The sequence below is a fragment of the Vipera berus genome, assembly GCF_964194415.1.
Source record: "Vipera berus genome assembly, chromosome: Z".
Classification (NCBI taxonomy): Eukaryota; Metazoa; Chordata; class Lepidosauria; order Squamata; family Viperidae; genus Vipera; species Vipera berus.
In genome coordinates, this window is record NC_138205.1 from 51,600,095 (window position 1) to 51,627,304 (window position 27,210).

The 27,210-nt window shown below is 40.6% G+C and overlaps 2 protein-coding genes across 3 annotated transcripts in view; both read left to right on the plus strand.

Annotated features, from left to right (window-relative positions):
- Positions 1–27,210, plus strand: part of PSME3 (proteasome activator subunit 3) — a 449,122-nt gene that overhangs the window by 4,324 nt on the left and 417,588 nt on the right. Inside the window, exons 2-11 of one of the 2 annotated variants that reach the window (XR_014028617.1) lie at positions 2,356–2,388; positions 3,370–3,432; positions 3,568–3,672; positions 3,851–3,899; positions 4,992–5,104; positions 6,015–6,083; positions 10,656–10,723; positions 10,842–10,896; positions 11,928–12,014; positions 16,665–24,044. Coding sequence is in view for 1 of the 2 variants with exons in the window: in XM_081345161.1 (XP_081201287.1) it covers positions 2,356–2,388; positions 3,370–3,432; positions 3,568–3,672; positions 3,851–3,899; positions 4,992–5,104; positions 6,015–6,083; positions 10,656–10,723; positions 10,842–10,896; positions 11,928–12,014; positions 16,665–16,745 (723 nt within the window). In the remaining variant the exon portion in view is untranslated. Of the gene's footprint in view, positions 1–2,355; positions 2,389–3,369; positions 3,433–3,567; positions 3,673–3,850; positions 3,900–4,991; positions 5,105–6,014; positions 6,084–10,655; positions 10,724–10,841; positions 10,897–11,927; positions 12,015–16,664; positions 24,892–27,210 lie in introns of those variants that run through there. The other variant, XM_081345161.1, reaches the window with a different exon arrangement.
- On the plus strand, positions 2,645–3,278 carry LOC308678185 (small ribosomal subunit protein eS24-like). Its single transcript, XM_081345166.1, has one exon. The coding sequence runs from the start codon at positions 2,683–2,685 to the stop codon at positions 3,070–3,072; it is 390 nt and encodes a 129-aa protein (XP_081201292.1). The 5' UTR covers positions 2,645–2,682; the 3' UTR covers positions 3,073–3,278.

Consider the following 27,210-nt stretch of genomic DNA (forward strand, 5'->3'; position numbering starts at 1 on the left):
TGTTGCAAAGAGTCTGAATACTTAAGCCAATGTGATATTTCAGTTTTTTCTTTTTAATAAATTTACAGACATTTCAAAACTTCTGTTTTCATTTTGTCATGGGGTACCGAGTGAAGATTAGTGAGGAAAAATGAATTTCAACAACTGTAGAATCAGGCTGCAGCATAACAAAATTGACAAAAGTGAAGGTGTCTGAATACTTTCTAAATGCACTGTATAACAATAGGACAATGGTAAAATTTATTGACATAAATCTTTATCTTTAGGCGAGGTTCTAGTTCTTGGCCGCTGTTCTTAAATGAAAGGGGAAAGATAGAAACTGCACAAGTTAGGAGAAACTAAAAGAAGCTAATATTAACAAACTATAATCTAGAAACAGATTAAGAAATAAGTCAAATATAGTATTAAGGAAAGTTATAATATTTATCATAAAAGGAGACCTTGGTGGCATATGTTCACAAATTTTGAGGGATAAGACAATAATATGTGATAGATGAAAATATTGCAACTTGAATGAAAAGATACACTTTTGAATTGGGATAAGTTAAAACAAAAAGAACTCGGCTCAAATGAAGATAAATCAAGGCATGACAGGAAAGTATGGTTCAGTTCTGCACATGTTGTAACAAAAGTAAATCCACTCAGTTCAATGTGATGTTACTTGGGTTAGTCTTTCTAGGATTTCAGACTGAAAAGTCACTCATTAAAATTTAATGTAAAACACTAGCTGATCACATTGGAAAAAAGGGAAGAACTGATCAAACTAATTGAAGAAGCTAAAATTAAACAAGTAGAAAAGTTGATAATAGATGTGGCAAGGTACAAGAAGATAAAAATCAGCAAAATAATTTCAACATGGAAGAATGATAATTTGAATACTGATTTAGGTAAAATCTCTAAGGATGATTTTTTGAAATATTGGAGAAAACTGTCATATATAAGCTCAAGCAGTAAGGTGAACAAATAAAGAGAAGAGTAAAAAAAATAGTTCTCCCTGATATTTGGTGACAAATATACAGATTTGTGAATATATAAGTACTATTTTCTACAGACTGTTTTAAAAATCCATCTTGGAGAGGAGATGGGTGGCAGAAAAAAATGATATTTTTTTTCTTTTTACAAACTTGTAATTCCTTAATTCAGGGTTGAGTTGGGCGACTGAATGGAGCTGAGTGTTTACTGGCTGGGTGCCCTTCCTGATGCCTACATGGAGTTCACAGTAAAAATATTTCTCTTTGTGCGTTGATAGAGAAACATCAGTTGCTGTCTAGGATTGAACTCTCAACCTTCTGAGTGGGAGGCAAGCGTCTTCACCTCTAGGTCACCAGGTCGCTTGGCATAAAAATGTGATAAATAAAAATAAAGTATAAAAGTATATGCACTGCAATTAAAAGTAGAAAGCAAAAAGTGATAAAGGTAATCCGTAACTTACACTCATTCATTAAATTTATTTATTTAGCGTATGGCTGGTCACACACAGAATTAAAAGCACTTCATATTTACAAGTTAGAACAGTTAAAACATTTTTTTTAAAAAGCAATTATAAAACCTAAGAGGAAAACAGAAATAACATTTCAGAGTTTAATGTCGAGTGTGGGTTCATTAAATGACTGATTGAAGTTACAGCAGTACTGAAAAGAGTGATTGAGGACCGGTGCTCACATGACTGTTGCAATATTCCCATGGACACATGATCAAAATACAGGTGCTTGGCAAACTGGCTTGTATTTACGATGGTTACAGCATCCTAGGGTCACTCATTTCCATTTATGATCTTCTCAGTCAGCTTCTGATAAGCAAAATCAATGGAGGAAGCTGGATTAACAACATGATTCATTTAACAACTGCAGCGATTCGCTTATGAAGCAGTCAGTGGGAAAGCCAGATTCACCTAATAACTGTTCCTATCTTAATAGTTGCAGTGATTCATTTAACAATGGTGGCAAAAAAAGGTTGTAAAATCAGGCATGCCTCATTTAACAATCGCCTTGCTTAGCAACAGAACTTAAGGTCACAACTGTAGTTGTAAATCAAGGACTTAATAGGTATATGGTACCAAAAACAGTGAAATTTTGAGATGAGGGTTATATTGGACCCTATTCTATAGAAAATCATTAAAAACTATTTTAATCTAATACTCTTCTAAAGCATCTGTTGCCATTCTAGTATCTAATTGTTTTAGATATGTCTTACATTCTGTAACAATAATGATTCAAAAAGATCATTGGCAAGTAAGAGTTTGTATCTGAGGAGAATTGTAATTTATGCAGGTGAGCAAAGGTAAAATGCTTGGAATGATTATGTTGCACTTAATTCAGATATGCTGTATTAAGATGTACCTTTTCTCTTTTACAGGTAGACTCTTTCAGGGAGAGAATCACAGGTGAAGTAAGTAACTGATTTCTGCTTGCAATTTCAACTAATGTTTAGTAATTTCAGACAGTTAAATTTGCTTCTGGTTCTCATAAAAGAGACTTTCTCTCTAGCAGGGGTGTCTAACTGCCGGCCCATGGGCCGGATGCATCATGCTGAAACCTCACCCACCCCATTGCCGGCAATGGAAAAAAAAGTTGCGATACGTCATGACACATCACATGACGTTGCGAGTTTTATACCCCTGCCCTATAGTTTAGTGCTTACCGACCTCAGGAATTTGTAGGACTGGCGAGGGAGGCCGCCAAGATGAACGACACAGTCACCATCCGAACAAGGAAGTTCATGACAAACCGCCTGCTTCAGCATAAGCAAATGGTAATCGATGTCCATCCTGGAAAAGCCACTGTACCCAAAACAGAAATCCGCGAGAAGTTGGCAAAAATGTACAAGACGACCCCGGACGTCATTTTTGTCTTTGGCTTCAGGACCCATTTTGGTAGTGGGAAGACCACAGGCTTCGGCATGATCTATGATTCTCTAGACTACGCAAAGAAAAACGAACCAAAGCATAGGCTGGCCAGGCACAGCTTGTACGAAAAGAAGAAGATGTCACGGAAACAGCGCAAAGAGCGTAAGAATAGGATGAAGAAGGTCAGGGGAACCGCCAAGGCCAACATGGGCACTGGCAAGAAGTGAGCCAGTCTAGGAAACCAAACAGGAAAACTAACATAGCCTGAGTCTATGGAAGTTGAACTGAAGTCAGTTCTATGAATAAACCTCTATGAAAACTAATTTTTTTAAAAACAATTTTTTTTTAAAAAAAAAAGGAATTTGTAGGACTTATGTACCTTTAGAATTAGCTCAGCTTTCAAGGAGTTTTATCTATCTGGTGTTGTCTCCTGATCCATACCAAGGCTTAGGCTTAGCCTTCCTTTTGTGGAATCTTCAGTTGTATTAACGCATGCATGATAGGTGACATTCTTTCTCTTTTAGGCTGAGGATCTAGTGGCAAATTTTTTCCCAAAGAAGCTTTTAGAACTTGATGGGTTCCTTAAGGTAAGAGATGGTAGTCTGCTTTTTCCAGGGCGACCTTTATTTCAAGAATGATACATTGTCAAATAAAAGTTTCCCATTGGTATTAGGTTTTAATGCCATTCCTGAGCATAAATACCTTACTCTTTTGGATCCTAGGATCCCATTCTGAACATTCATGATCTCACACAAATCCATTCAGATATGAACCTTCCTGTTCCGGACCCAATTCTGCTAACAAATAGTCACGATGGACTGGATGGGGTAAGACTGGTCATCTGTTTGTAACATTTAGTGATTGATCAAAACAACATAATTATATTAATTATATTTGCTGATAAGCTTTCTGACATTTGAAGCAAGTATCTGCTTTGTAGCATCTGTTTCCCAAGGTTACTCTTAAGAGAAGAGTATGTATATAATATTTCTCTTTTTTTTTTAGTCCAATATGAAAAAGCGAAAATTGGAAGACTGTGAAGAGACCTTCCAAGGTAGATTTTGTGCTGGTTAATTATTGGCTACTAATTATGTTTTTGGAAATTCGCCCTAATTGAGGTAATCACTGAGAACATAAACGTAAAGCTGTCCAGAATCCTAAAAGATTGATATGGTAACAACAAAATTCACATATTTTATATGTATGCCTTTTACATCCAGACATACCATGAACAAAATGTATATTACAAATAGCTCCTTAATACATGAATAGCTCATTGGAATTTGAAATGATTCTCTGAAATGCTGTTTTTCTATCTTAAAAAAAGGAAGAGTAGGGTCTCTGTATAACTTGAACAGTCAATGATGGTAAAAATTATTTGTGTGATTTCCAGGTTTGGAAATCCATTTTGTTTCTCTAAGGAAGTCACTGCTGCCTTAGTTTTAATTTGAGTGTTGTTTTCAACCTCTTCTTGTCATTGTTGTAACTTGAGTTTTTCCAGTAAGAATACAGATCCCAGAATTGGATGTAATTGAAAGACTTTTGGGTTGGAAGTTGATTACTTATGTCCATAACCTCAATGAGAAAGATCAACATCACTTGCACTATGGAATTTAAAAATTGAATTAAAAGTGGAATGGAAAAAAAGACTTGAATTTCCATGAGAAATTGGGGTAGATTGCTTTCCTAGAATAAATAACGAGTGTCAGACCTGCTCCCATCCTCTCCCTTAGGAAAGAAAGACCCTCAACTCAATTAGATTGAAGCAAAAGATTCTTTTACTAAGGAAGTTGGGGTTGCAGTAAAGTCAGGCTAGCGCTAAGGTTTTCCTGCATGAAAAAAATACACAAAAGGTTCCCTTCTCCCCTCCCCCCTGTGACCAGTCCATGTTTCGCCAGTCAGAGGTCGCCAAGATGTTACGAAAACACTGAAATGTGGGCAATTCACACTCCTTGCTTAGGGCATGGCCTTGGTGTCTCCGGTACAAACCGATTCCGGGGCTTCTCGGGTCATCATCACCTGTCATTCCCCCCTCCCTATTTCCCATCATCTACACACAGTCATATTGCCCATTTGTCCACCTCCCCTCCCTTCTCCAGCCTTTGATGGCAGGAACCTGACAACTAGTCTCTTTCTATGGCACTAGGTACCAAAGTCTTTGTAATGCCTAATGGTATGCTGAAGAGCAACCAGAAGCTGGTGGATATCATTGAGAAAGTAAAACCAGAGATTCGGCTGCTGATTGAGAAATGCAATACAGTAAGCATTGGTTTGCCTTTTTTGCTTTATGAGATTCTGTCTTACAGGACAGTTGCTAGAAATGCTGCTTTTAAGAGCGAAGGGATAAAATCAAATTGTTTTCTGAAATCGCAGTACACAAATTCAATAGTTTCCTCTAGGATACCTTTTGCAGAGGTATTATATTAAGGCAAAATTTGTTACAAGTAGTCCTTGACTTACAACTAATCATTTAGTCACATTACAATGCCACAGAAAAAAAGTGACAACCATTTCCCACACGACTGTTGCAGCATTTCCCATGATTATGTGATCAAAACTCAAAACACTTGGCAACTGGCATGTATTTATGATGGCTGCAGTGCACATGATCACCTTTTGAAATCTTCTCACAAGCAAAGTTTTAATGGGAAAGCCAGATTCACTGAACAACTCTGTTACTATCTTAACAACTGCAAGGGTTCACTTAACTGTTATAGGAAAGGCTGTAAAATGGGGCAAAATCTTGCTTAGCAACAGAAATTTTGGACTCAATTGTGCTTGTAAATCAAGGATTACTTGTATCTGTCAAATAATTGGTTCCATATATTGGAGAAGATAGAGAAGCTTGGATGTAATTGGCAGCTTCTGTGAGGTACAAAGATAATTCCTGTGTAGAGACAATTATTATTAGGATTGTTGATTGGGTGGAAGACTGATGCAGTCAGTTGTGATTTGTGTCTGAAGGGCTATAGCTCATCCATCAGTGTTAACCCAATGTTAGAATTGATCATAAGGGTCTAAGGACCAAATGTTTGTTAAGTTATTACTTTTTATGACTATTCTGAAAAAAATGACCTCTCAGCTAAGCAAATGTTTCATGCAGAGCTCAGCTAGCAAAATAACTACCTAGAAGGTTAGTATTTCTTTAACATGCTGTTTTGTTTTTCAGGTCAAAATGTGGGTACAATTGCTGATTCCCAGGATAGAGGATGGAAACAACTTTGGTGTTTCTATTCAGGTAAATTGACAATTGAGGAGATAACTCTGGGAAATTATCCCTATGGATGAAGTACAACGGATGGAACCTTCTCTTAATGGGGGAAGGACAAATCATTATTTAGAACTTGACTGACTTGTAGGAAGCGTTTTCTCTGCTTTTGTCGGAAATGGCATAAGATCTCCTACCTGAGCAGGGGGTTGGACTAGAAGACCTCCAAGATTCCTTTCCACTCTGATATTCTGTCATTGTGCTAGAGTTTTATGCTTTACTGCATTTTGATTATTTCTATTTCATTTGGTTCCAGTTACTTAAATTGGATGTTAGAATTCATAAGCATAATGGCTGCAATCACAGATTGTCCTTGCTTACCAACTGCCTCATTCAGAAACCATTTAAAATTGTGATAGTGCTGAAGAAAAATTATGTCCAATGCCCTCATCAATGACATTTGTGGTGTTCTTCAATCATGTGATCACCGTTATGATTAGTACGCATTGTCTGGGGTCTGGCCTGTTATTTTTCTTTTATCCCCCCCCCTTGTAGATCAAGGAATGATTAGAGAGGAAGGGAGTAATCAGGCACAGAATGGGGAATATATATAAAAGGAACGTGATGGTACTAGTTTGAGGCTGGGATGCATGAACGTGCTATGCAAACACCCCATTGTGTTTCTACCTACTCTCTTATACATTCATCTCCAACGTTCTATGAGGGCACAGAAGGATTGCCTACCAAAATTGCCTGGTTTCCCTTCTCCCCTTGCAGAGTAGAGAAATTGGAAAGAAAGGGATTATAAGAAAGTTAGCAGGCACACAATGGGCAATATACTAGGCTGTTTGAGTTGTCTCGTGGCTCCCAGCCGTGGTACTACAGCATTGCTTTCAATGTCTATTTTCAGTTATGTGTTTACTTTTTCTCTAGTAATCTGTTCCTCCAATGAATGTAAATATAAACACAAATAGTAATTCCATTCTTGCTAATTATCCCAGCAACTGGATGAGCATTCTAAAGGGGAATGGTTAGGAAGCAAACAGAAGCCTAGTCTTTTCAGCTTTGAGCCAGGAAGGACTGGGGAAAAAGAAAGGAAAGCGGTCTCAATTACAGGTAACCCTCAACTTACAACCACAATTGAACCCAAAATGTTTGTTGCTAAGCAAAACAGTTTAGTGAGTTTTGCCCTATTTTAATAACCTTCCTTGCTATAGTTGTTACCGTATATACTTGAGTATAAGCCGACTCGAGTATAAGCCGAGACCCCCAATTTCACCCCCAAAAACTGGAAAAAGTTATTGACTCGAGTATAAGCCGATCCGCCGTTCTGCAAGCCTCTGCCGCCAGCAGAGGCTCGATCCGCCATTTTGCAAGCCTGAATACACAGGAATACCCTGTGTGGCCGCGGCTCGTCGGCAGGTCTCCGTTCCTCCTGCCGACCTTTGGGGAGGTTTGGGCGCCTCCCCAAACCTCCCCAAACCTCGGCAGGTCTCCGTTCCTCCTGCCGACCTTTGGGGAGGTTTGGGCACCTCCCCAAACCTCGGCAGGTCTCCGTTCCTCCTGCCGACCTTTGGGGAGGTTTGGGCGCCTCCCCAAACCTCCCCAAACCTCGGCAGGTCTCCGTTCTTCCTGCCGACCTTTGGGGAGGTTTGGGCGTCTCCCCAAACCTCGGCAGGTCTCCGTTCCTCCTGCCGAACTTTGGGGAGGTTTGGGCGCCTCCCCAAACCTCCCCAAACCTCGGCAGGTCTCCGTTCTTCCTGCCGACCTTTGGGGAGGTTTGGGCGCCTCCCCAAACCTCCCCAAACCTCGGCAGGTCTCCGTTCCTGTTTGGGGAGGTTTGGGCGCCTCCCCAAACCTCGGCAGGTCTCCGTTCCTCCGCGCAGACCTGCCGACCTTTGGGGAGGTTTGGGCGCCTCCCCAAACGTCCCCAAACCTCGGCAGGTCTCCGTTCCTGTTTGGGGAGGTTTGGGCGCCTCCCCAAACCTCCCCAAACCTCGGCAGGTCTCCGTTCCTCCGCGCAGACCTGCCGACGTTTGGGGAGGTTTGGGCGCCTCCCCAAACCTCCCCAAACCTCGGCAGGTCTCCGTTCCTGTTTGGGGAGGTTTGGGCGCCTCCCCAAACCTCCCCAAACCTCGGCAGGTCTCCGTTCCTCCGCGCAGACCTGCCGACCTTTGGGGAGGTTTGGGCGCCTCCCCAAACCTCCCCAAACCTCGGCAGGTCTCCGTTCCTGTTTGGGGAGGTTTGGGCGCCTCCCCAAACCTCCCCAAACCTCGGCAGGTCTCCGTTCCTCCGCGCAGACCTGCCGACGTTTGGGGAGGTTTGGGGAGGCGCCCAAACCTCCCCAAAGGTCGGCAGGAAGAACGGAGACCTGCCGAGGTTTGGGGAGGTTTGGGGAGGCGCCCAAACCTCCCCAAAGGTCGGCAGGTCTGCGCGGAGGAACGGAGACCTGCCGAGGTTTGGGGAGGTTTGGGGAGGCGCCCAAACCTCCCCAAACAGGAACGGAGACCTGCCGAGGTTTGGGGAGGTTTGGGGAGGCGCCCAAACCTCCCCAAACGTCGGCAGGTCTGCGCGGAGGAACGGAGACCTGCCGAGGTTTGGGGAGGTTTGGGGAGGCGCCCAAACCTCCCCAAACGTCGGCAGGTCTGCGCGGAGGAACGGAGACCTGCCGAGGTTTGGGGACGTTTGGGGAGGCGCCCAAACCTCCCCAAACAGGAACGGAGACCTGCCGAGGTTTGGGGACGTTTGGGGAGGCGCCCAAACCTCCCCAAAGGTCGGCAGGTCTGCGCGGAGGAACGGAGACCTGCCGAGGTTTGGGGAGGTTTGGGGAGGCGCCCAAACCTCCCCAAACAGGAACGGAGACCTGCCGAGGTTTGGGGACGTTTGGGGAGGCGCCCAAACCTCCCCAAAGGTCGGCAGGTCTGCGCGGAGGAACGGAGACCTGCCGAGGTTTGGGGAGGTTTGGGGAGGCGCCCAAACCTCCCCAAACGTCGGCAGGTCTGCGCGGAGGAACGGAGACCTGCCGAGGTTTGGGGAGGTTTGGGGAGGCGCCCAAACCTCCCCAAACAGGAACGGAGACCTGCCGAGGTTTGGGGACGTTTGGGGAGGCGCCCAAACCTCCCCAAAGGTCGGCAGGTCTGCGCGGAGGAACGGAGACCTGCCGAGGTTTGGGGAGGCGCCCAAACCTCCCCAAACAGGAACGGAGACCTGCCGAGGTTTGGGGAGGTTTGGGGAGGCGCCCAAACCTCCCCAAACGTCGGCAGGTCTGCACGGAGGAACGGAGACCTGCCGAGGTTTGGGGAGGTTTGGGGAGGCGCCCAAACCTCCCCAAACAGGAACGGAGACCTGCCGAGGTTTGGGGAGGTTTGGGGAGGCGCCCAAACCTCCCCAAAGGTCGGCAGGAAGAACGGAGACCTGCTGAGGTTTGGGGAGGTTTGGGGAGGCGCCCAAACCTCCCCAAACAGGAACGGAGACCTGCCGAGGTTTGGGGAGGCGCCCAAACCTCCCCAAACGTCGGCAGGTCTGCGCGGAGGAACGGAGACCTGCCGAGGTTTGGGGAGGCGCCCAAACCTCCCCAAAGGTCGGCAGGAGGAACGGAGACCTGCCGAGGTTTGGGGAGGTTTGGGGAGGCGCCCAAACCTCCCCAAAGGTCGGCAGGAGGAACGGAGACCTGCCGAGGTTTGGGGAGGTTTGGGGAGGCGCCCAAACCTCCCCAAAGGTTGGCAGGAGGAACGGAGACCTGCCGAGGTTTGGGGAGGCGCCCAAACCTCCCCAAACGTCGGCAGGTCTGCGCGGAGGAACGGAGACCTGCCGAGGTTTGGGGAGGCGCCCAAACCTCCCCAAACGTCGGCAAGTCTCCGTTCCTCCGCGCCCTGCCTGCCTGCTTCTTTCCGCTGCGGAAAGAAGCAGGCAGGCAAGGCGCGGAGTTTGGGGAGGTGCGCGCGCACCTCCCCAAACCTCCCCAAACTTCGGCAGGTCTCGGACGGCGGTGGCTTGGGAGAGGTGCGGGCGATCCCGGAAGCACCAAAGCCTCGGCCGCGCACAAGTCCTCGGTAAGTTTTTTTGTTGACTGGAGTATAAGCCGAAGTGGAATTTTTCAGCCCAAAAAGTGGGCTGAAAAATTCGGCTTATACTCAAGTATATACGGTAAGTGAATTACTGAAGTTGATCAGTTAGTAACATACTTGTTAAGTGAATCTGGCTTCCTCATTCACTTTTCTTGTCAGAATGGTGTTAAAGTGATCATATGACCCAAGACCCCACAACTCATAAGTACATGCCAATTGCTGAGCCCCTGAATTTTGATTAGGTGACTGAGGATTCTGCAACCGTTTTAAGTGTGAAAAATGGTTGTGAGTCACTTTTTTCATTGCTCTTGTAACTTTGAATCATCACTAAGTGAATGGCTGTAAGTAGAGGACTACTTATACTTGATTTTCAATTTAGCAACCATTTCACTTAACAGAGCTTCAAGCCCCAATTGCTGTTGCTAAACAAGGTCCTGTATTCTATCTTTAAAAGCTGTCTGGGTATATCTAATTATAATTGTCCTCAGTATGAAGTCTTCTCTTAATATTTTCTTGCTGGCTTCTTTCTTTGCAGGAAGAGACTGTAGCTGAACTCCGAACTGTGGAGAGTGAGGCAGCTTCATACTTGGACCAGATCTCTAGGTGAGTATCTCCTTGCAGAGCATTTCAAGATTTTTTTTCCAATGGGGTAACTCTAGAGTATGCATTGTTGTGTGTCACTTACACCATCCATTGCAGCACTTTCCCCATTTTGTTTCAGATACTACATCACACGAGCAAAGCTGGTTTCTAAAATAGCAAAATATCCTCATGTGGTAAGTGGAGATATTAAATTAATTACTGAATTAGATTTAGGACCATTAGGCGGATTAGAAATAATTGAAAAGATTCTAGAACGGGGGTCTCCAGCCCCCGGTCCGTGGACCAGTACCGGGCCATGGCATGCCAGCAACCAGTCTGCACAAACAAGCAAAGCCCCATCCACAAGATGCAGGCAGCACACAAAACCATGCCCCCTCCAGTCTGCGGAAAAACCTCTCCACAGAACCGGTCCCTGGTGCCCAAAAGGTTGGGACCTCTGTTCTAGAGTGTGTTCTCCTTGGAAATAACAATATGAATCAAATGCCTAGACCAGGGGTAGGCAACCTTGGCTCTTATGACTCATAGACTTCAACTCCCAGAATTCCTGAGCCAGCACAGCTCAGCTTGGAAATCTCTCCCTTTCCCCTCAGCATGGTTGGCTCAGGAATTCTGGGAGTTGTAGTCCAGGAGTCATAAAAGAGCCAAGGATGCCTACCCCTGGTCTAGACCGATATTAGATAAAAAGTGGGCAGTCCCTAGAAACCCACATAATTGTATTGCTGAATAACTGATTATATTTTCTGAAAATTTAGGGTAAAAGTATAAGTAAAATATTTTAAAGCATGATAGTTTTCTTAACTTGCAGCCCTTGTCACTGGACAAAAACCCCTCTCCTCCCACTTCCCTAATTGGAAAAAGGTCTGACCCTAAATGCACGTCCTTGCTTCAGATCCCCATTCTGGAGGTAAACTAGTCACAAAAGATTAGCTTTCTTACTAGAATTTAATAATTTAATAACATTCAGAAATGGTTGGTGTTCTGTTTATGAAAACCCTGAGGATGGCAGATTTTTGTACTGTTAAAACTGAGAGATGGATTGAAACTCCTTAGCTACAAGTTGTCTTAGTGTAGAGATGGGAAATCTGTACTGCAGCTTCCAATAGCATTAATAATGAAGGATCCTAAAAATTCCTCACTACTACTACTACTACTACCATTGCATGGTAGGGACTAAATGGTTCTGATTAAATAACTGTCTCTGTAGGAAGATTACCGCCGCACAGTGACTGAAATGGATGAAAAAGAATACATCAGTCTCCGGCTCATCATTTCAGAGCTCAGAAATCAATATGTAAGTCAATGTATTGTTTCTTCCAGGTTGGAAGATAACATCCCTTCTAATAAATTAAGAGTTTCCTGTAACAAAAGTAGATAAGGGTTTTTTGACCTCCATATGTTGCTGAATTCAACTTCTAGAACTCTTAGCTACCTTAGTCAAGTGTTGGAAGTTCCAAATAAATAGTATGTTGAGTACTGTATTTTTGTGCCGTTGTCTTGGATTATTTCTTTAGATTTATCATTTTTTAAAAATTCCATTTATATCCCGCCCTTCTCCGAAGACTCAGGGCGGCTTACAAGCTTAGCAGTAGCCTTCATTCTATGTATATGCCTGCTTATTAGGGCTTTCGCCCTCCCCCCCCAAGCGGCATTATTACAAAGTCAGCTGGGTCCTTTTACCTACCTGGGAAGGATGGAAGGCTGAGTCAACCTTGAGCCTGGTGGGATGCGAACCTGCACTAATTGCAGGCAGCTGGTGTTACTTAAGGAGGCATTAGCCCACTGCTCCACCAAGGCTCTTGTCCAGCAGAAGCAATTATAAAGTCTCAACTTCTTGTTGAAAGAAATATGGTGATATGGTATTATCCTAAGGAATAATACTTATAGGCAAGGTAGTAAGTAACAAATTGCATAGATACTGGAAGTCTTGAGAAAGGGGTTGAAATTATTAGAGGAAAGAAGAAATAATTTTTAGTCTATAATACAACTGTATATGCAATTGTGGTTGCTGTCCATCTGAGAATAATAGTTAATGTTGCCCAAACCATTGAAATCTCGGGAGATAGTAGAGTAGAGTATAGTTTACTGTAACTATATGCTGGTTAACAGGTAAACCTTTGGACATCTTTTAACGAAACAAGAAACAGACAAAGAAACAAGAAGTAAAACTTATCTCTGTGTTATGTTAGGGAGATACCAGCAGATCTTTTAAGCACAGTCCCTATGTAATTGGCTTTGTGTCTCTATATAATTGTGCAGGGTTCTTGATTGTAGAACAATCCCACTGCTTATTTAAGGAATCACCCTTTGATAACGTGAGACTTTCCAATCTGTTTGGATCTGCAAATACCAGACAAGTGCTTAAGTGATGCTGATTTAATTTCTATTCATGCCTAGAATTGATCTGTCTAAGTAGCTTCTTTGAAAAATGTAATGAAAAATAAAGATAGAATACTCAATATTTTTGCTTACTTGCTTAATAATTAGATCACCTATTTTACATAGATCCTATGCTTTTTTGGAGGGGGTTAACATAAAAATAGGAAATATTACTCTATTCACATAATATGTAGAACTTTCAGACTGGGCTCACATAACAATCTAAGCCAGGGCTTTTCAACCAGTGGCAAGGGTAGCACCTGCGGTACATTGGCACCTGGCAGGTGGTACATGACCATCCTAGAAAAGTGGTAGCGGGGGAGGGGAATGAGCTGAATCGGTGGCAGCACCGCACAAGCCTGAGTGAGAGATGCCTGGAGCTGCAGGGCTGTCAGGGCTCAGTGGAAGCACCAGGATCAGCGCTTCTTCGGGGCTGTCAGGGCTCAGTGGAAATGCCAGAATCAGTGCCAGGCTCCAGCTGGAGCTCGGCGCTGATCCTGGTGCTTCTGCTGAGCCCAGAAGAAGCACCGATCAGCTGGAATGTTGCAGCATCTCCAGGGTCTTGTGATTTACATTTAGATGCTTGGCAACTGATTCATAATTATGATGGTCACAGTGTCCCAGGGTCATGTGAAGTGACCAAAACCTGCTGCAACCACCCAGCAGACGGGGGGAATAAAAACTAAACACCCCCCCACCCCCGCTGCCAATCCTCAACAGTAATGTTTACAACAATGAAAACCTTGGACAGGAGGAAGAGCGCCGCTGGGAGGGCAGGCCGGTGTCTTGCTCAGCTGTGGCTTGGGGGCACTTTTTTCAGTGCCATTGTAACTTTGAACAGTGACTAAGCGAACTGTTGTAAGTTGAGGGACTACCTGTACTTCACTTTTTTCCTTTTTTTTTTTTTTTGGTCATCAAGTTTTTGACACCTTGCTAGGTGACTGGTGGTACTCGGATGTTGCCATATCCTAAAAGTGGTACAATGGGTGAAAAGGTTGAAAAGCCCTGATCTAAGCCTAATTCAAACCAGAGTGTATTATGTAACCCCAGGCAATTATAGCTTTTTGCACAAACCATATTTAAACAAATGAGCAAAGTATAGTCTCTGAACCAAGACATAATGATAACATGATCAATTAGCTATGTTACTTCTGCAGATTTTTTTTATATTTTATATATTCTCAATTTTATATTGAGAAAACCAAAGTAAATTTAAATTGCTTCATATCTGAAATTAATTAAATGTGTAAAGTCTCTTGCAGCAAACTAAGATAAGAATTCTGCTGAGAAATGTTGGAAATGTGCTCACTTCATCTTATGAATTCCTTAATAGCAGAGTACAACATGCAAAGAGAATTTTCTAACAGAAACCTTTCTTTTCCTTTCTCAGTGAAAGAAATATTGAAGTTGTCAAAAAGCTAAAGAGTATATTTATACAGAATCCAAGTAAACCTAAATACTAACAATAGTTTATTAAGGAAATCATCAAGAACGTGAAACTTGATTACATTTCTCTCAAATAAGGCTGCCCTTGAAATGCTTAGCTGCTTATTGCTATTAATGTTTTTTTATTTATTTAAATTTATTGGCCACACAACTCCAGTGGAGTCTCGGTGGTACACAAAACTAAAAAAGAGGCAAAAACAGCTAAAAATATTAAATGTTCTAATAAAATCCACAAAACAAAATGGCCATTAAACAAATAACAAACAGCAACCCCATCAGCCCTTGGGAGCAAAGCCAGTTTTTCAAACCTTTCCAGAACCCTAGAAGAGAGGGTGCCATGCTCATGTCTAAGGGATGCGGTTCCATCGTGGCGGGGATGTAACAGAGAAGGTCCACTTCCTTGGTCCCATAAGATGGCAAGATTCAGTGTAGGGGACCTGCAGCACATCCATTCTGCTGGAGCTTAACTGATAAACAGGAATTAGTCTCTTAGGTAACCAGGGCCTAAGAAATGCAGGACTTCTTTATATAATCAGCACCTTGAATTGCACTCTAAGCCAACTGACAGCCATTGCTGTTTGTATAGCATTGGTGACAAATTGGCACACTGAGAAGCACTTTGAGAAATTCTGGTTTCTTTCTCAGCCTTAGAGATCTTTCTTGTACTCTCTTTATGTTTAGTTTAGTTTTATTCAATTTTTATACCGCCCTTCTCCCGAAGGACTCAGGGTGGTGTACAGGGCAATAAATATAAAAGCGAAATACAAAAGTTAAAAGACAATTAAATATTATGCCCGAATATAAACAATAATTAAAAGCCATATTAAAACCCTAACCCATCAAACCAGGTCAGATTGATCGAATAAATAAGTTTTTAGATCGCGCCGGAAGGAGCGAAGGTCGGGGGCCATCCGTAGCTCGACCGGCAAGCGGTTCCACAGGTCTGGCACGCCCACAGAGAACGCCCTCCCCCTGGGAGCCACCAATCGACATTCTCTGATCGGAGGCACCCTGAGGAGGCCCTCTCTGTGGGAGCGCACTGGACGGAGGGAAGTTGACATGTGGCATAGCTACAACCAGGAATTTAGAAGCTTTCACTTATGTTGTGGGCAAGTGACATTTTGTTAGTCATTAACACTGACCAATAGCAGCTAATACTTTTTTTACAATTGGAAGAAAATATATATTTAATCATAGGCCGTGCAGCTAATTTATGCCATTGTGTTGTGTTCACTGTAGTATTTCTTCTATATACTGTACTATAAGAGTAGCTAATGGAAATGCAATTCCAAACTTCTCTTTGGTAAACCTGACAGGTCTTTTGACAACTTGTCCTCATCATAGTTATTGTGATGTGTTAAAGTGATGAAAGTGAAAGTGACAAAAACTGTGAAGAGTATTCATTACAATAGACAGGAGAGGTGTTAGTTACTTCTGTGTTGTTGGACTGCTAGTGCCCTCCAGATCTGATATAGAATTCCCAAACTGTAGCTTATGGCAGGACTGTTCAAAACTTTGGTCTTTAGGATTCTGTCTGGGACATGAATGTCTGCCAAAGAAATGCTTTCCATTTATCAAAAATATTGGGACAAGGGAATGGCAAATGATAACACTGAAAATTTTGGGAGTTGAAATCTGATGACTTGTTAGGTATATGACTAGAAAAGACTATGTTACTGTAATATGTTGATTAATTCGAAGGTAGAGTATTCTTTTTCCATTTAACTTTCAGTTTTATGGTATGGCACTTTTGGTAGATATCATAGATGTGTCAGTTTATCATTTCAAGTACAACAGCATTCAAGATTCAAGTCAGTACTTCAAATACAAGCCTATTTGAACCACTCTTATAGTTCTCAATCTCTCAGCCAGTGTATTTTTGATAATTTTATGAAAAGAATCCTCTGTTCAATTGATAGTGTCTTAGAAATATTTGTGGAAAACCCATGACTCCATGAAATTGGTTTAATTTTAACTAACCTTGCATTCATTGAAGTATAGAATGGTAGGTTGTTGGGCAATAATCTTTCTTGGAGAGAAATATGATACTCTTGGTTAAACAAAAATACTTGCCAGAGTCAGGAGAAAAAAAACTAACAGCCAGATTCTCTTCTTCCAGGTGACTCTGCATGACATGATTCTAAAGAATATTGAGAAGATCAAGCGACCCCGGAGCAGCAATGCAGAGACCCTCTACTGATATGGCTGCATTCTGAACTTATGAACTCTTCAGTAGGCCCAAGACAGTCTTCGCCTCAGTTTATGTGACTATCAAGATGGGGAAGCTGGCTGGAAACAGTCCTCACCATACTTTTAGTTAAACATCTAAAGAAACTCTCACTCCTAGTCCTTTTCTGGTTGGTTTTTTGTTGGATCTTTTAATTTTTCCCTTTTCCTACCATGTCTTTGAGATACAGAAAGATAGAACAGACCATCTCCTGCTATATTGGTAGGAATAGGAGATTCGCTGAGCTGTTTCAGGCAAGAATCCCAAGATCAGAAGCCCTAAACAGTCCAGGTCTAGCATCCCTGACAATCTCCTTTCTAGTTAGTTTGTGCCTGCCAAGAGCACTGTCGACTTCTACCCAGAGCTGATGTTTCTGGTCATAAGCTTCACTTTAGTCTTCCCACTGAAACTCAGTTTTTCATCTCAGCATGGTTTCCCCTTATCTAACTTTGTGACTTGTCCAATCATGCAAGTTTTAATGCCGTTGTAAATTTCTCTTTTCTACATGTATTTCTTCCATTACATTTATTTTATCATTTATCATTTATTTTACCATATATATATATATAGCAAGGCAAACCTGTTAGATGGTTTAGCAAGATTGGCCTGCCTAATTTCAGCATGAATGATCAAGCACGGAAGACCTGAAGTATATTTCATCATAATCCTTTTTCTTTCCTGCTCTAATTAAATGAGCCTAGCACTTGTTTCTGGAGACCTTGCCTGGCCAATGCCCAAAGCGTCTTAGATGTTCTGCTAGGTCTGAATAAATCCTGTTGGCTTCTTCCGCTTTACTTTTTCCTGGTTTTCATGAAAACAGAAAGGGGATGCTATCTGTGGGATGCTGCAGTTTCTTTTCAGATCTACTATTTATCTTTATATCCATCTTGTGCTGTAGTCTTCTTAGTGGTGTTAGATTTGTTTAAAAACAGCAACAGTGGCACGATGAATGAAATTTGTTGACTTCTTTCCCTGTTTGTTTTAAAGAGGCCTTTTCTCTACCATCTCCCAAGGGCACAGGAGGTTCATTGCCCTGAACGTATTGCAACTGCCTTTGCATCACTGTCATTTGTAGCTAGGTAAGCCTTATCCTTACCCAGATTTAAAAAAATCACATAACAGCTACCCTCACTAGCTGCTCCTGAGAGCAGCCTTCCCTGTTTGTTTCCTTGTATCAGCTGCTTTGTTGGATTGCTTATATTTCCTTTCTGCATTGAACCTCTGTACAACTTCTATTATGCCGACAAATTAAAAGTAACAGGAATTTTGAATCTATCTTTAATCATCCTCATAGGTACCAGTGTATTGGTAACCAATATTTCTGTCTGTATCCATTTGATTTTTGCCCTTTATCATTCTTATCTCAGACCTGTTAATGAAAAGGAGCTATAATTTTGAGTCTGCAGTTTATTCCCAAGTTTCTCCTCTGACATTTTAGAAAGTTATGGGGTAAAATGAAAAATCTCTATAATAGTAGATCTGAGCTTTATCAGTGATGATGATGAGGCATGAAATAAGCCCATTTTCAGATCTTGTTCCTGAGGGTTTTGCCCTACATGGTGGTATTTACTTTTTCCTGTCTCCTGGACGAAGCTTGAAGGCACTTTCATACTTCTTTTGTAGTGTACTTTGAAATCCAGTTGGCTTCCAAGTTGAATGAATATTGATCATTCAGAATGGGCTTAAGCAGGAGTAAACTGTTTGCAATTTCTGGTCTCATTTCATGCAACTTGACATTGAAAGATCTTTACAATCAATCAGTTCATTTTTCTAGCAAAAGCAATGCATCCTTATCTGTGTCTTCTTTGTAGGGGAAAAGAGAGAGAGAATACATTGGATAAGGAAAGATGGATAAAAAGGGGGGATTTCAGAAAGAATAAGCTTAATGTAATTTGCTCTGGCTAAATGGATCAGTTGCTTTAGCTCTGTCCTATCTCAGCATGTGATACAATCCTAGACTGATTACTTATAGAGGAACATGGCCTTCCACAGAAATAAATAAATAAAAAATGGTTGCCTACCTCTGTGTTAACGATGGTCAAAAAACCCCACAAGAAACAGAATTTCATCATAAGGGGTCAGGAGCAAAGCCTCAGATACATATTTTGCAGTCTTTATGTGTGAATTAATAGTGTTGGTTAGTAATGAATAGTGCCAGAGTGTGTTTTCTTAAATAAAACATGTATCTCTTTACTATTGGTCCCTTCAGTCATGCTGTTCCATAGTCTTTGTTAACTTTTCCTGAACTGAAATTGAAGAGCGCTGCTTTGCAGATCTAGTGCATTTCATTCAGTTCTCAACTAAAATTTTGTATTATGTATTTGAATACTTAAAGATTTTAGAACTATAGCCTTCCAACATTTCATTACAGCAGACAAATAGGGAAGAGATGAATAAAATTATTCATGGTAAGGAAAAATCTGATTTATCCAATGCAGGTGAGTAATTAGGTTCTGGGAGACATCAAAAGGAGTAATATTAGAGTGTATGTTTAAATGAAGATACGGATGAGTTTATCCTGGGTTTGGGAGAACTCATAATCTGATTGGGCAGTAAAGGACCAAAAAAAAGCTTGATCAGGTAACTCAAAGCTCTGAGGTTCCAATTTAGTGAATTCTGTAGTTCTTCATAAGGATCTCTATGTTATCAATGCTTTATTTCTACCCCCAATTAATTCTTATGCTGAATGAAACAAGTGCAACCATGAATTCCACTTCATATTCTAAGGTGCAAGAAGAATCCAGTAATGTGATAGAGCAAAGTTTACCATAGTAATGATGAGTCAGCAAGTGTATGGTTGAAATAGTAAGATCTAGCTATGCAGAGATCTCTTTCCCATAGGAACAAACACCCGTGTTGCCTGGAAGGTGCATAGAATATTTGATTCCACATAAGAGTAGCAACATGTAACTTATCTTCAAGCCTCTTGCTCCATGAGAGATTCCATTTTTCTGCTGAGCTATCCACTGTATGGGAAATACTCAGATATTCTATATATAGTCAGAACAAATCATCTGATTAAACACATTGTTTTAAAGCAAGGTACAGTCATATGCAAAAATTTAGGCATTCCTGGTCAAATCCCTAATTTCATAATAGATGGTTCAAGCTCATAGTGTAGAATTAAACTTTACATCTTTCTGTAACTGCAAGCTTTTTAATGTGCAGCTTGCAGATTGAGAATAAAAGTAATGAATATGATAGATGCAAAATGATAGGTGTAAAGGTTTGCTCACCCTTTGTCTTTGAAACACTTTTTGGCAGAAATGCAATTTCCAAAAGCTTCCAATAGATCAGGGGTCTCCAACCCCCTGGCATGCTGCGGTACCGGGCTGCAGCATGCCAGCAACCGGGCCGCACAAACAAGCAAAGCCCCATCCGTGGGATGCAGGCAGCACACAAAACCACGCCCCCTCTAGTCTGTGGAAAAACCTGTCTCCACGTAACCAGTCCCTGATGCCCAAAAGGTTGGGGACCTCTGTCATAGATAGCTAATATTGTTTTTGGATTTCCCCTCCCCCAAACACACAAACACTTTTTCTTGCAGAGCCTTTCTCAGAAATATTAGGCCTTATATAAACAATATGCATGCTGTCAAATTTGCAGGAAGATGTCATGTTTATCTTTGTATCATACATGTTTTATCTTTGTACAATATACAAGTTTTATCAGCTGTTCATTTTGGATTCCATTAACATGCACAAATTGACCAGGGATGTCTAAGCACTTGCATATAATGATATATTCCTAATTATAGCAAAGTGATCCATGCAGCAGAATTGACACTAACTCAACCTGATTCTATAGTGCTGCAATTTTGAATGTGTTCCTTTAGTGGATCTGATATTGGTTGGACTCTGTATTTTTTCTTTTTGTGAAGAAGAGTTTTTTTAAAAAAATTGTTTTATTGTTTTTTAACATAATCACTTTAATATTTGGTAAACAGCATTTTGTCTGGGTTATTATGTAAAAAACAATGACAATTTCTATAAATCTATTGACCATATTATGGCTTTGCTTGATTTTCTCTTCTTCCAATAATATTCTCTTTTGCCAACCTTAAATTAATAGAATTCTTATTATTTGAATCAATGACAAATATAAACATTTTGCTCATATTTCTGCAAATAACTACATCAATATAAAATTTTTCTGATTGATCATCTTTGTTGCCTCGTCATAGATCCTGTTTATAAAGTTCTTATTTAAATTTGTTTTCCCCACAGTATTCAAAGCATTCTCATTGGTTAAGATTAGTTACAGTTAAGTATTTAAGTCTTTTTTCTCATACAAGCCATCCCAACATTTTTACATTTCTCATATCTTAAAAAAAAGGAAAACAGAAAACATTTCTTTTATATAAACCATCCCAATATTTTTATATTTCTCATATCAAACAACAAAACAAAAGAAAAAACAAGGCATGCTATATTACTTTAGGGGTTCATCCCAAACTAATCTTCATTTATATCCAAATTCTATTTCTTTAACCATATTCAAACAAACATTTAATTTTTAAATATTTCTTCTGGTAAATCCCATCATCTAGTTTCTTAATTCTAGCTTTAGCCTTTTTTTTTCTTTTGCCAAACATCTTTCCTGACCAGAATGCTTCACTGAATCCAAAAATCTTCCCATAATCTTCAAAATGTTGTTAAGGTATAAAAGGCAAAACAGGTAAGATGTTTTTATAGGAAGGTTTTGCCCTTTTGTTTTCATTGAGAATTTTCCTTTCTTGATTTTATTTATCATTTTTTGTCTCAGGTTCTCATAGTTCTCCTGACAGAATCCATTTTGTCAAAAAAAAATTCTTGCCCTCAAACTTATTTTGTGATCTTAAAGTGTAGGTTATCTTTCCATATCCAGTATTTCATGTAAGTTTTTTTCCTTCTGGGTTTAAGTCATACTTTCTTCTGTTGTTAAGTTCCATCTGAAAATCTCTCCTCTCGTATTCAGTTGTCCGTTTATTCTGCTCACTCTATTTTTGTTTTCTGAGAATTTTTGTGTTGTAAACTTAAATTGAAGATGTGTCCATTTATATTTTCAAAGTTATTTTTGATTTCCTTGTGGTTTGATATTGTTTGAATTAGTTGCAACATAGCATAGATCTCCTTTTGGAGTTATTTTTTCTTGGTAGATTCTTTCTGCAGATCTCTGGTTTTTCATGATAGCCAAACACAGCTTTAGAATCATAGTTGAGTTAGTATTTGTAATCCAGAAAGGACTTCTTTTTTTTTACAGTTTATAGTTCTCACTTTGTAGGTAGCCCAAAATGTTTTCTTTTTTCTTTCCTTTTTTTGTCACAGCTGTTCTCTGTTATTAAGACATTGAAGGTCATCAAGAAGCAGTCATCTCTTCCTGGGCTTTGCCAATCCCTATAATAAAGCAACTGCTGTTGTATATTTTCATCCACTGCTAGATGTCAGCACCACATCATTTTTTTCCATTTTTCAGTAATAGACAATTGTTTACTTCTATTTCCATGATTTATAAAGAAAATCTTAACAGATTCCCCCTATTTCAAACTTATCCAAGTTAAGTCTTGTAATTCTTTCAATATATTTCTGTTCTCCATGAACAGTTTAATTTGCCACTTCCGTCTGTAGGAGGGTGGGGCCAAGATCCCCCTCCACACTTTTGGAGGCTTTTTGCTTTTGGGGTCCCCCCCCCAGGGAATCAATTTTCAAGTAGAAGAGAGAAAATTCTCTCTTCTTACCCAGTTCCAAACACATTGTTTATAGTCAGCTTAAAATAGTGCTTTTGGGCTTCAGCTGCTTGTAGCTTGGGTTAAATTCTGATGTTAGCTAGCCTTTCTCCTGCCAGTTTCTGGAGGGCTTTTCCCAAGCCGATTGGATCAACCACCATCTCTCCACAATCAGCAGGACATCCTTCTTTGTTGCCTCTATAGGGCAACTTCAGGCCCATTTAGGGTACCCTAGCAGGCAGAAATTGGTGGTAGGGTGCGGAGCCCCACGATCCCTCAGCTGCTGCACTACTGCGAAAAACTGGAAACCAAGAAGGGTTTTTTTGAAGAGGTTTTCACACTACTGAATAGGCTAATAATTTAAATTCTTAGGATATAAATTCCTGTGGGGGTTATAGTTTATTGGTTTGGTTTTATAGGATGCAGTTGTAGAGAAGAAAAATACTGGTAACAAAGGAGGAAGGAAAGTACAGAATTTGAACTATTTTTTTCTGTATGTTAGGCCAGACAATCCCTAGAATTCATCTAATGATATTAGTAGTTTTGTGCTTAGCCCCTTTTCACAGCAGGGCTGGAGAGTTTTGTCTAAAACAGTTTGCCATCATAAATCTGTTGGATGCAGTACCTCAAACTGATATGCTGTCATAAATACCAAGCTTGTTTTTTCCTTCACTTCTACTGTATCCACTTGCAAGTGCTATATAAATCATGTTGGCAACAGTTGGTAAAGGATAAAAAAGCAAAGTTTCATTTTTTTAATTCAGTGTACTCATAGGGCAAAATATACATAATAAGCTGCCTTTATCCAAATCCCAAGTTGAATTGGCAGTTTAAAAAAGGTAAAGGTTCCCCTGCACATGCGTGCTAGTCATTTCCGACTCTAGGGGCCGATGCTCATCTCTGTTTCAAAGCCGAAGAGCCAGTGCTTGTCCGAGGACGTCTCCGTGGTCATGTGGCCGGCATGACTAGACTCCAAAGGCGCACGGAACGCTGTTACCTTCCCACTGTAGTGGTCCCTATTTTTCTACTTGCATTTTTACGTGCTTTCAAACTGCTATGTTGGCAGAAGCTGGGACGAGTAACAGGCACTCACTCTGTTACTCGACACTCAGGATTCAACCCGTCAAACTGCCGACCTTCTGATCGACAAGCTCAGCGTCCTAACCCACTGAGCCACCGCGTCCCATACACATTGCTTATTTAGAGGCTTCTAATTTGGTCTAGTGGTGAGTTGTGTGTATAAGCAATTAAAGTATAGTGAGAAAGAACAGGATTTGCTCATTTTATAAATACCTCCTAACACTCAGAAGAGCAACATTTTGTTTTTTAAATTTCTTTTTACATTGACTTATTTTATTTCTCTCTTATTTCAGCAGTAGTGGCTGTAAATTGATAGTGTTTAAAGTGACTCTTGCTTGTTGGAGAAGAATCAAGGGCTCCTAGATGACTATAGGGATCAGTTAGCTAATTTAGTTTGTAAAATTTGCTCCAGTCTTGACAACACAGACAAGCTTTAGGGTGGTGAGTCTGAGATTCTTTCTTAAATTCCATTCCTGCTTTAGGTAAAGGTAAAGGTTCCCCCCGCACATGCGTGCTAGTCGTTTCCGACTCTAGGGGCCGGTGCTCATCTCCGTTTGAAAGCCGAAGACCCAGCGCTTGTCCGAGGACGTCTCCATGGTCATGTGGCCGGCATGACTAGACAACCAAAGGCGCACAGAACACTGTTACCTTCCCACCGTAGTGGTCCCTATTTTTCTACTTGCATTTTTATGTGCTTTCAAACTGCTAGGTTGCCAGAAGCTGGGACGAGTAACAGGTGCTCACTGCTACGCAGCACTCGGGATTCGACCCGCCAAACTGCCGATCTTCTGATCGACAAGCTCAGCGTCCTAACCCACTGAGCCACCTTTATTCCTGCTTTAGGCCAACATTTATATCTGATTATTGTCTTGGCTGTATTTCTTCCTCCTCTTCATGAAGGCTAATCTCACAGTTCTTTATAGGCTGCTTTAATGGTATCTCTTGATGGGGAAGCACTATTGAAGGACCTGGTCTATGATTTGGGCTTCATCCTGGACTTACACCTTTGGAGGCACAGCAGGTGGCAATAGCCAAGAGGCCTTTGCCCAACTCTAGCTGCTTCATTAATTGCACCCCTACCTAAGAGAAGAAAACCTTATTACAGTGCTATCGTGCTATCATCACAACTCGAAGTACTGCAGTACCTACTTTGGGCTGCCTTTAAAGCAGACATTTCAACCTAGTTTAAAGTACTGTAACTTGTATGTTAGCCACTGTTCACTAGAGCAAGAAAGCTTTATGTCTGTGAACCTGCACTGGTTACCAATAGACTTTCAGATACAATTTTTTTGTAATATATTTTATTGATTTTTTTTAAAACATAAAGCACTTAATAATTGGTGAACACTGTTGTCTGGGTTACATTTATTAAACAATCATTAACATTTGATTTCTATAATCCATAATCCACATAATGGTTTTGGTTGATTTCCTCTTTTCCCAAAATATCCTCTTTTGCAAACATGGAGTTAATACAATTCTTATTGTTTTGATAGATAACAATTCAATGTATAATTTTTTCCAATATTCCTAAAAATAATAATCACATCAATATAATATTTCTTTTCTATCCAATCATTCTGGTTGCCTTATCATAGATCCTGTTACAGTCCTTATTTTAGTTTGTTTCTCCCACCAAATTCTAGGTATTCTTACTGGTTAAGATTTTCTCAAAAATTAATTACATTTGAAAATTTAACTCTGTTTTTCCACATGAACCAACTCACACTTTTACATTTCTTAAGAAATGGATAAAACCCATGATGGCCAAGAATTTGAGTTTTTCTTTTCTTTTCTCTGCAAATAGCTTCCCAATTAAATAGATATTTGTAATCCAAATCGTTCAAAAAAGTTTTTTTTCTGAAATTTATAATTCTTAGTCTACAGCCCAGATTATTGTCTTTTTTCTTGTTTTTTTGTCACAGATGTTCTTTGTTGTTCAAGCTTTGAAGGTCACAAACATAGATTAGCTTTTCCCAGGTTTTGCCAAGTCTTACATTAAAGTCATAGCTATCATAGTCTTTATCCACCACTCGGTGTCAGCAACTATTTGTTTTTCAATTTCCACAATGAACAATTATCTTTAAAATGAGAGTCTTAAACAATTTTAGATTTATCCAGATTTAAATTTTAAATTTCAGTTTTTTTATTTATTTCACTTCCATATATTTTGATCCTCCATAAAAATATTAATTCACCACTTCAATTAGTATAAACATGGGGCAGAAATCCCCCTCCTTCCTTTTCAAAGGTATTTTGCTTCTTGGGGATCTTTTCCAGGAAATTAAATGTAGAATAGAAAAGAGAAGATTGAATTCCTTACCCAGTTTCAAGCATGCTGTTCACAGTTGTGCTGGTTAGTGCTTTTGGACTTCAGTTGTAAATAGCTTGGGCTGGTCAATGCAGTAGGGCCAGCCTTTCTCCTGTCGGGTTAGAAGGCTTTCCCCAAGTCAAAAGGAATAGTGGCTGCTGTTCCAGAATCGCTGGAGCACCCTTGTTCATCGCCTCTCCGGGCAACTTTGACCCATTTAGGGTCCCCAGGCAGGGCAAAATTAGATGTAGGCGCAACCGGTCGCCACTGCGCAGGACCGGAAGTCGTTTCAGGTACAATTTAAGGTGCTGATTTTTGCCTTTAATTTTTTTATGGCATACTTTCAGGATTCTTACAGTAGAATTGGTTCAACCAATTCAATTTTGCTGAAAACTGCTGATGGTTCTCCCATTTTTTAGGAGAGGAAGAAGGCCAAAACTCAAAGATAAGTGCTTTTCAGTAGCAGTACTACTCCCCTGGAATGCTCACACACAGAGAGAGACTTCAATTTGATTGCCTTCTGGAAGAAGCTAAAAGAAGAGCAGTATGGTATATGATTTTATCTGGAGTGGTATGTTAATGGCTGCTGGACTATCATACCATTTTGGAGATTTTATGATGTTTTATGTAAATTAACAATTGTTGATGAGGGCTAAGAATCCTCCAAGACCACAGGAAGACATTCTGTGTGTCTGCCTGTTTTGTCTCCATCCCTCATCCTAGCACAAATTCCTGCTGAATTGTAAGCATTAGATCTGAGGATATATTAGCATTTTCTCAACACTGGAAATTCTCAATAAAATTACAAGGATATTCTTTTGTAGAGGAAACTGTTGCTTGTTTCAGTATTTTCAAATATGAGTTTCTTAACCTGATTCCATGGCCAAATGTGTTGGATATCCAGAACTGAGGCATTGAAAACCCTCCACATTTTGAAGCCCCAGTCCTTGTCCTTTCAAGAGAGCTTCTTTACATTAATGTGGCAGACCTTCCAACATAGTTTTTGACGTGTTAACGGTTCCCTTTGAGTCTAGGATAACTTGCCATGGCCAACTCTCCATAGCCAACTTGCCATGAGATGACACAGGACAAAAGTTACACTAATATTGAAAAGAATGGTGGAATAGAATCATTAAAGGATGCAAAAGAAGGGATGAAATGTGAATGACAAAATTTAAAATAATGTTTTAATTATTTTAAACAATTGAATCAAATTGTTGAATTGCCTGCGATGAGTTGGCTCATGACATGGTAGATTGGCTGCAGTGAGTTGTTCCATTCCAAACCTAAATGTTTGCATACATCAAGTCTGTTTGCCTGCTGAATTTTAAGTCCTTTCTGTA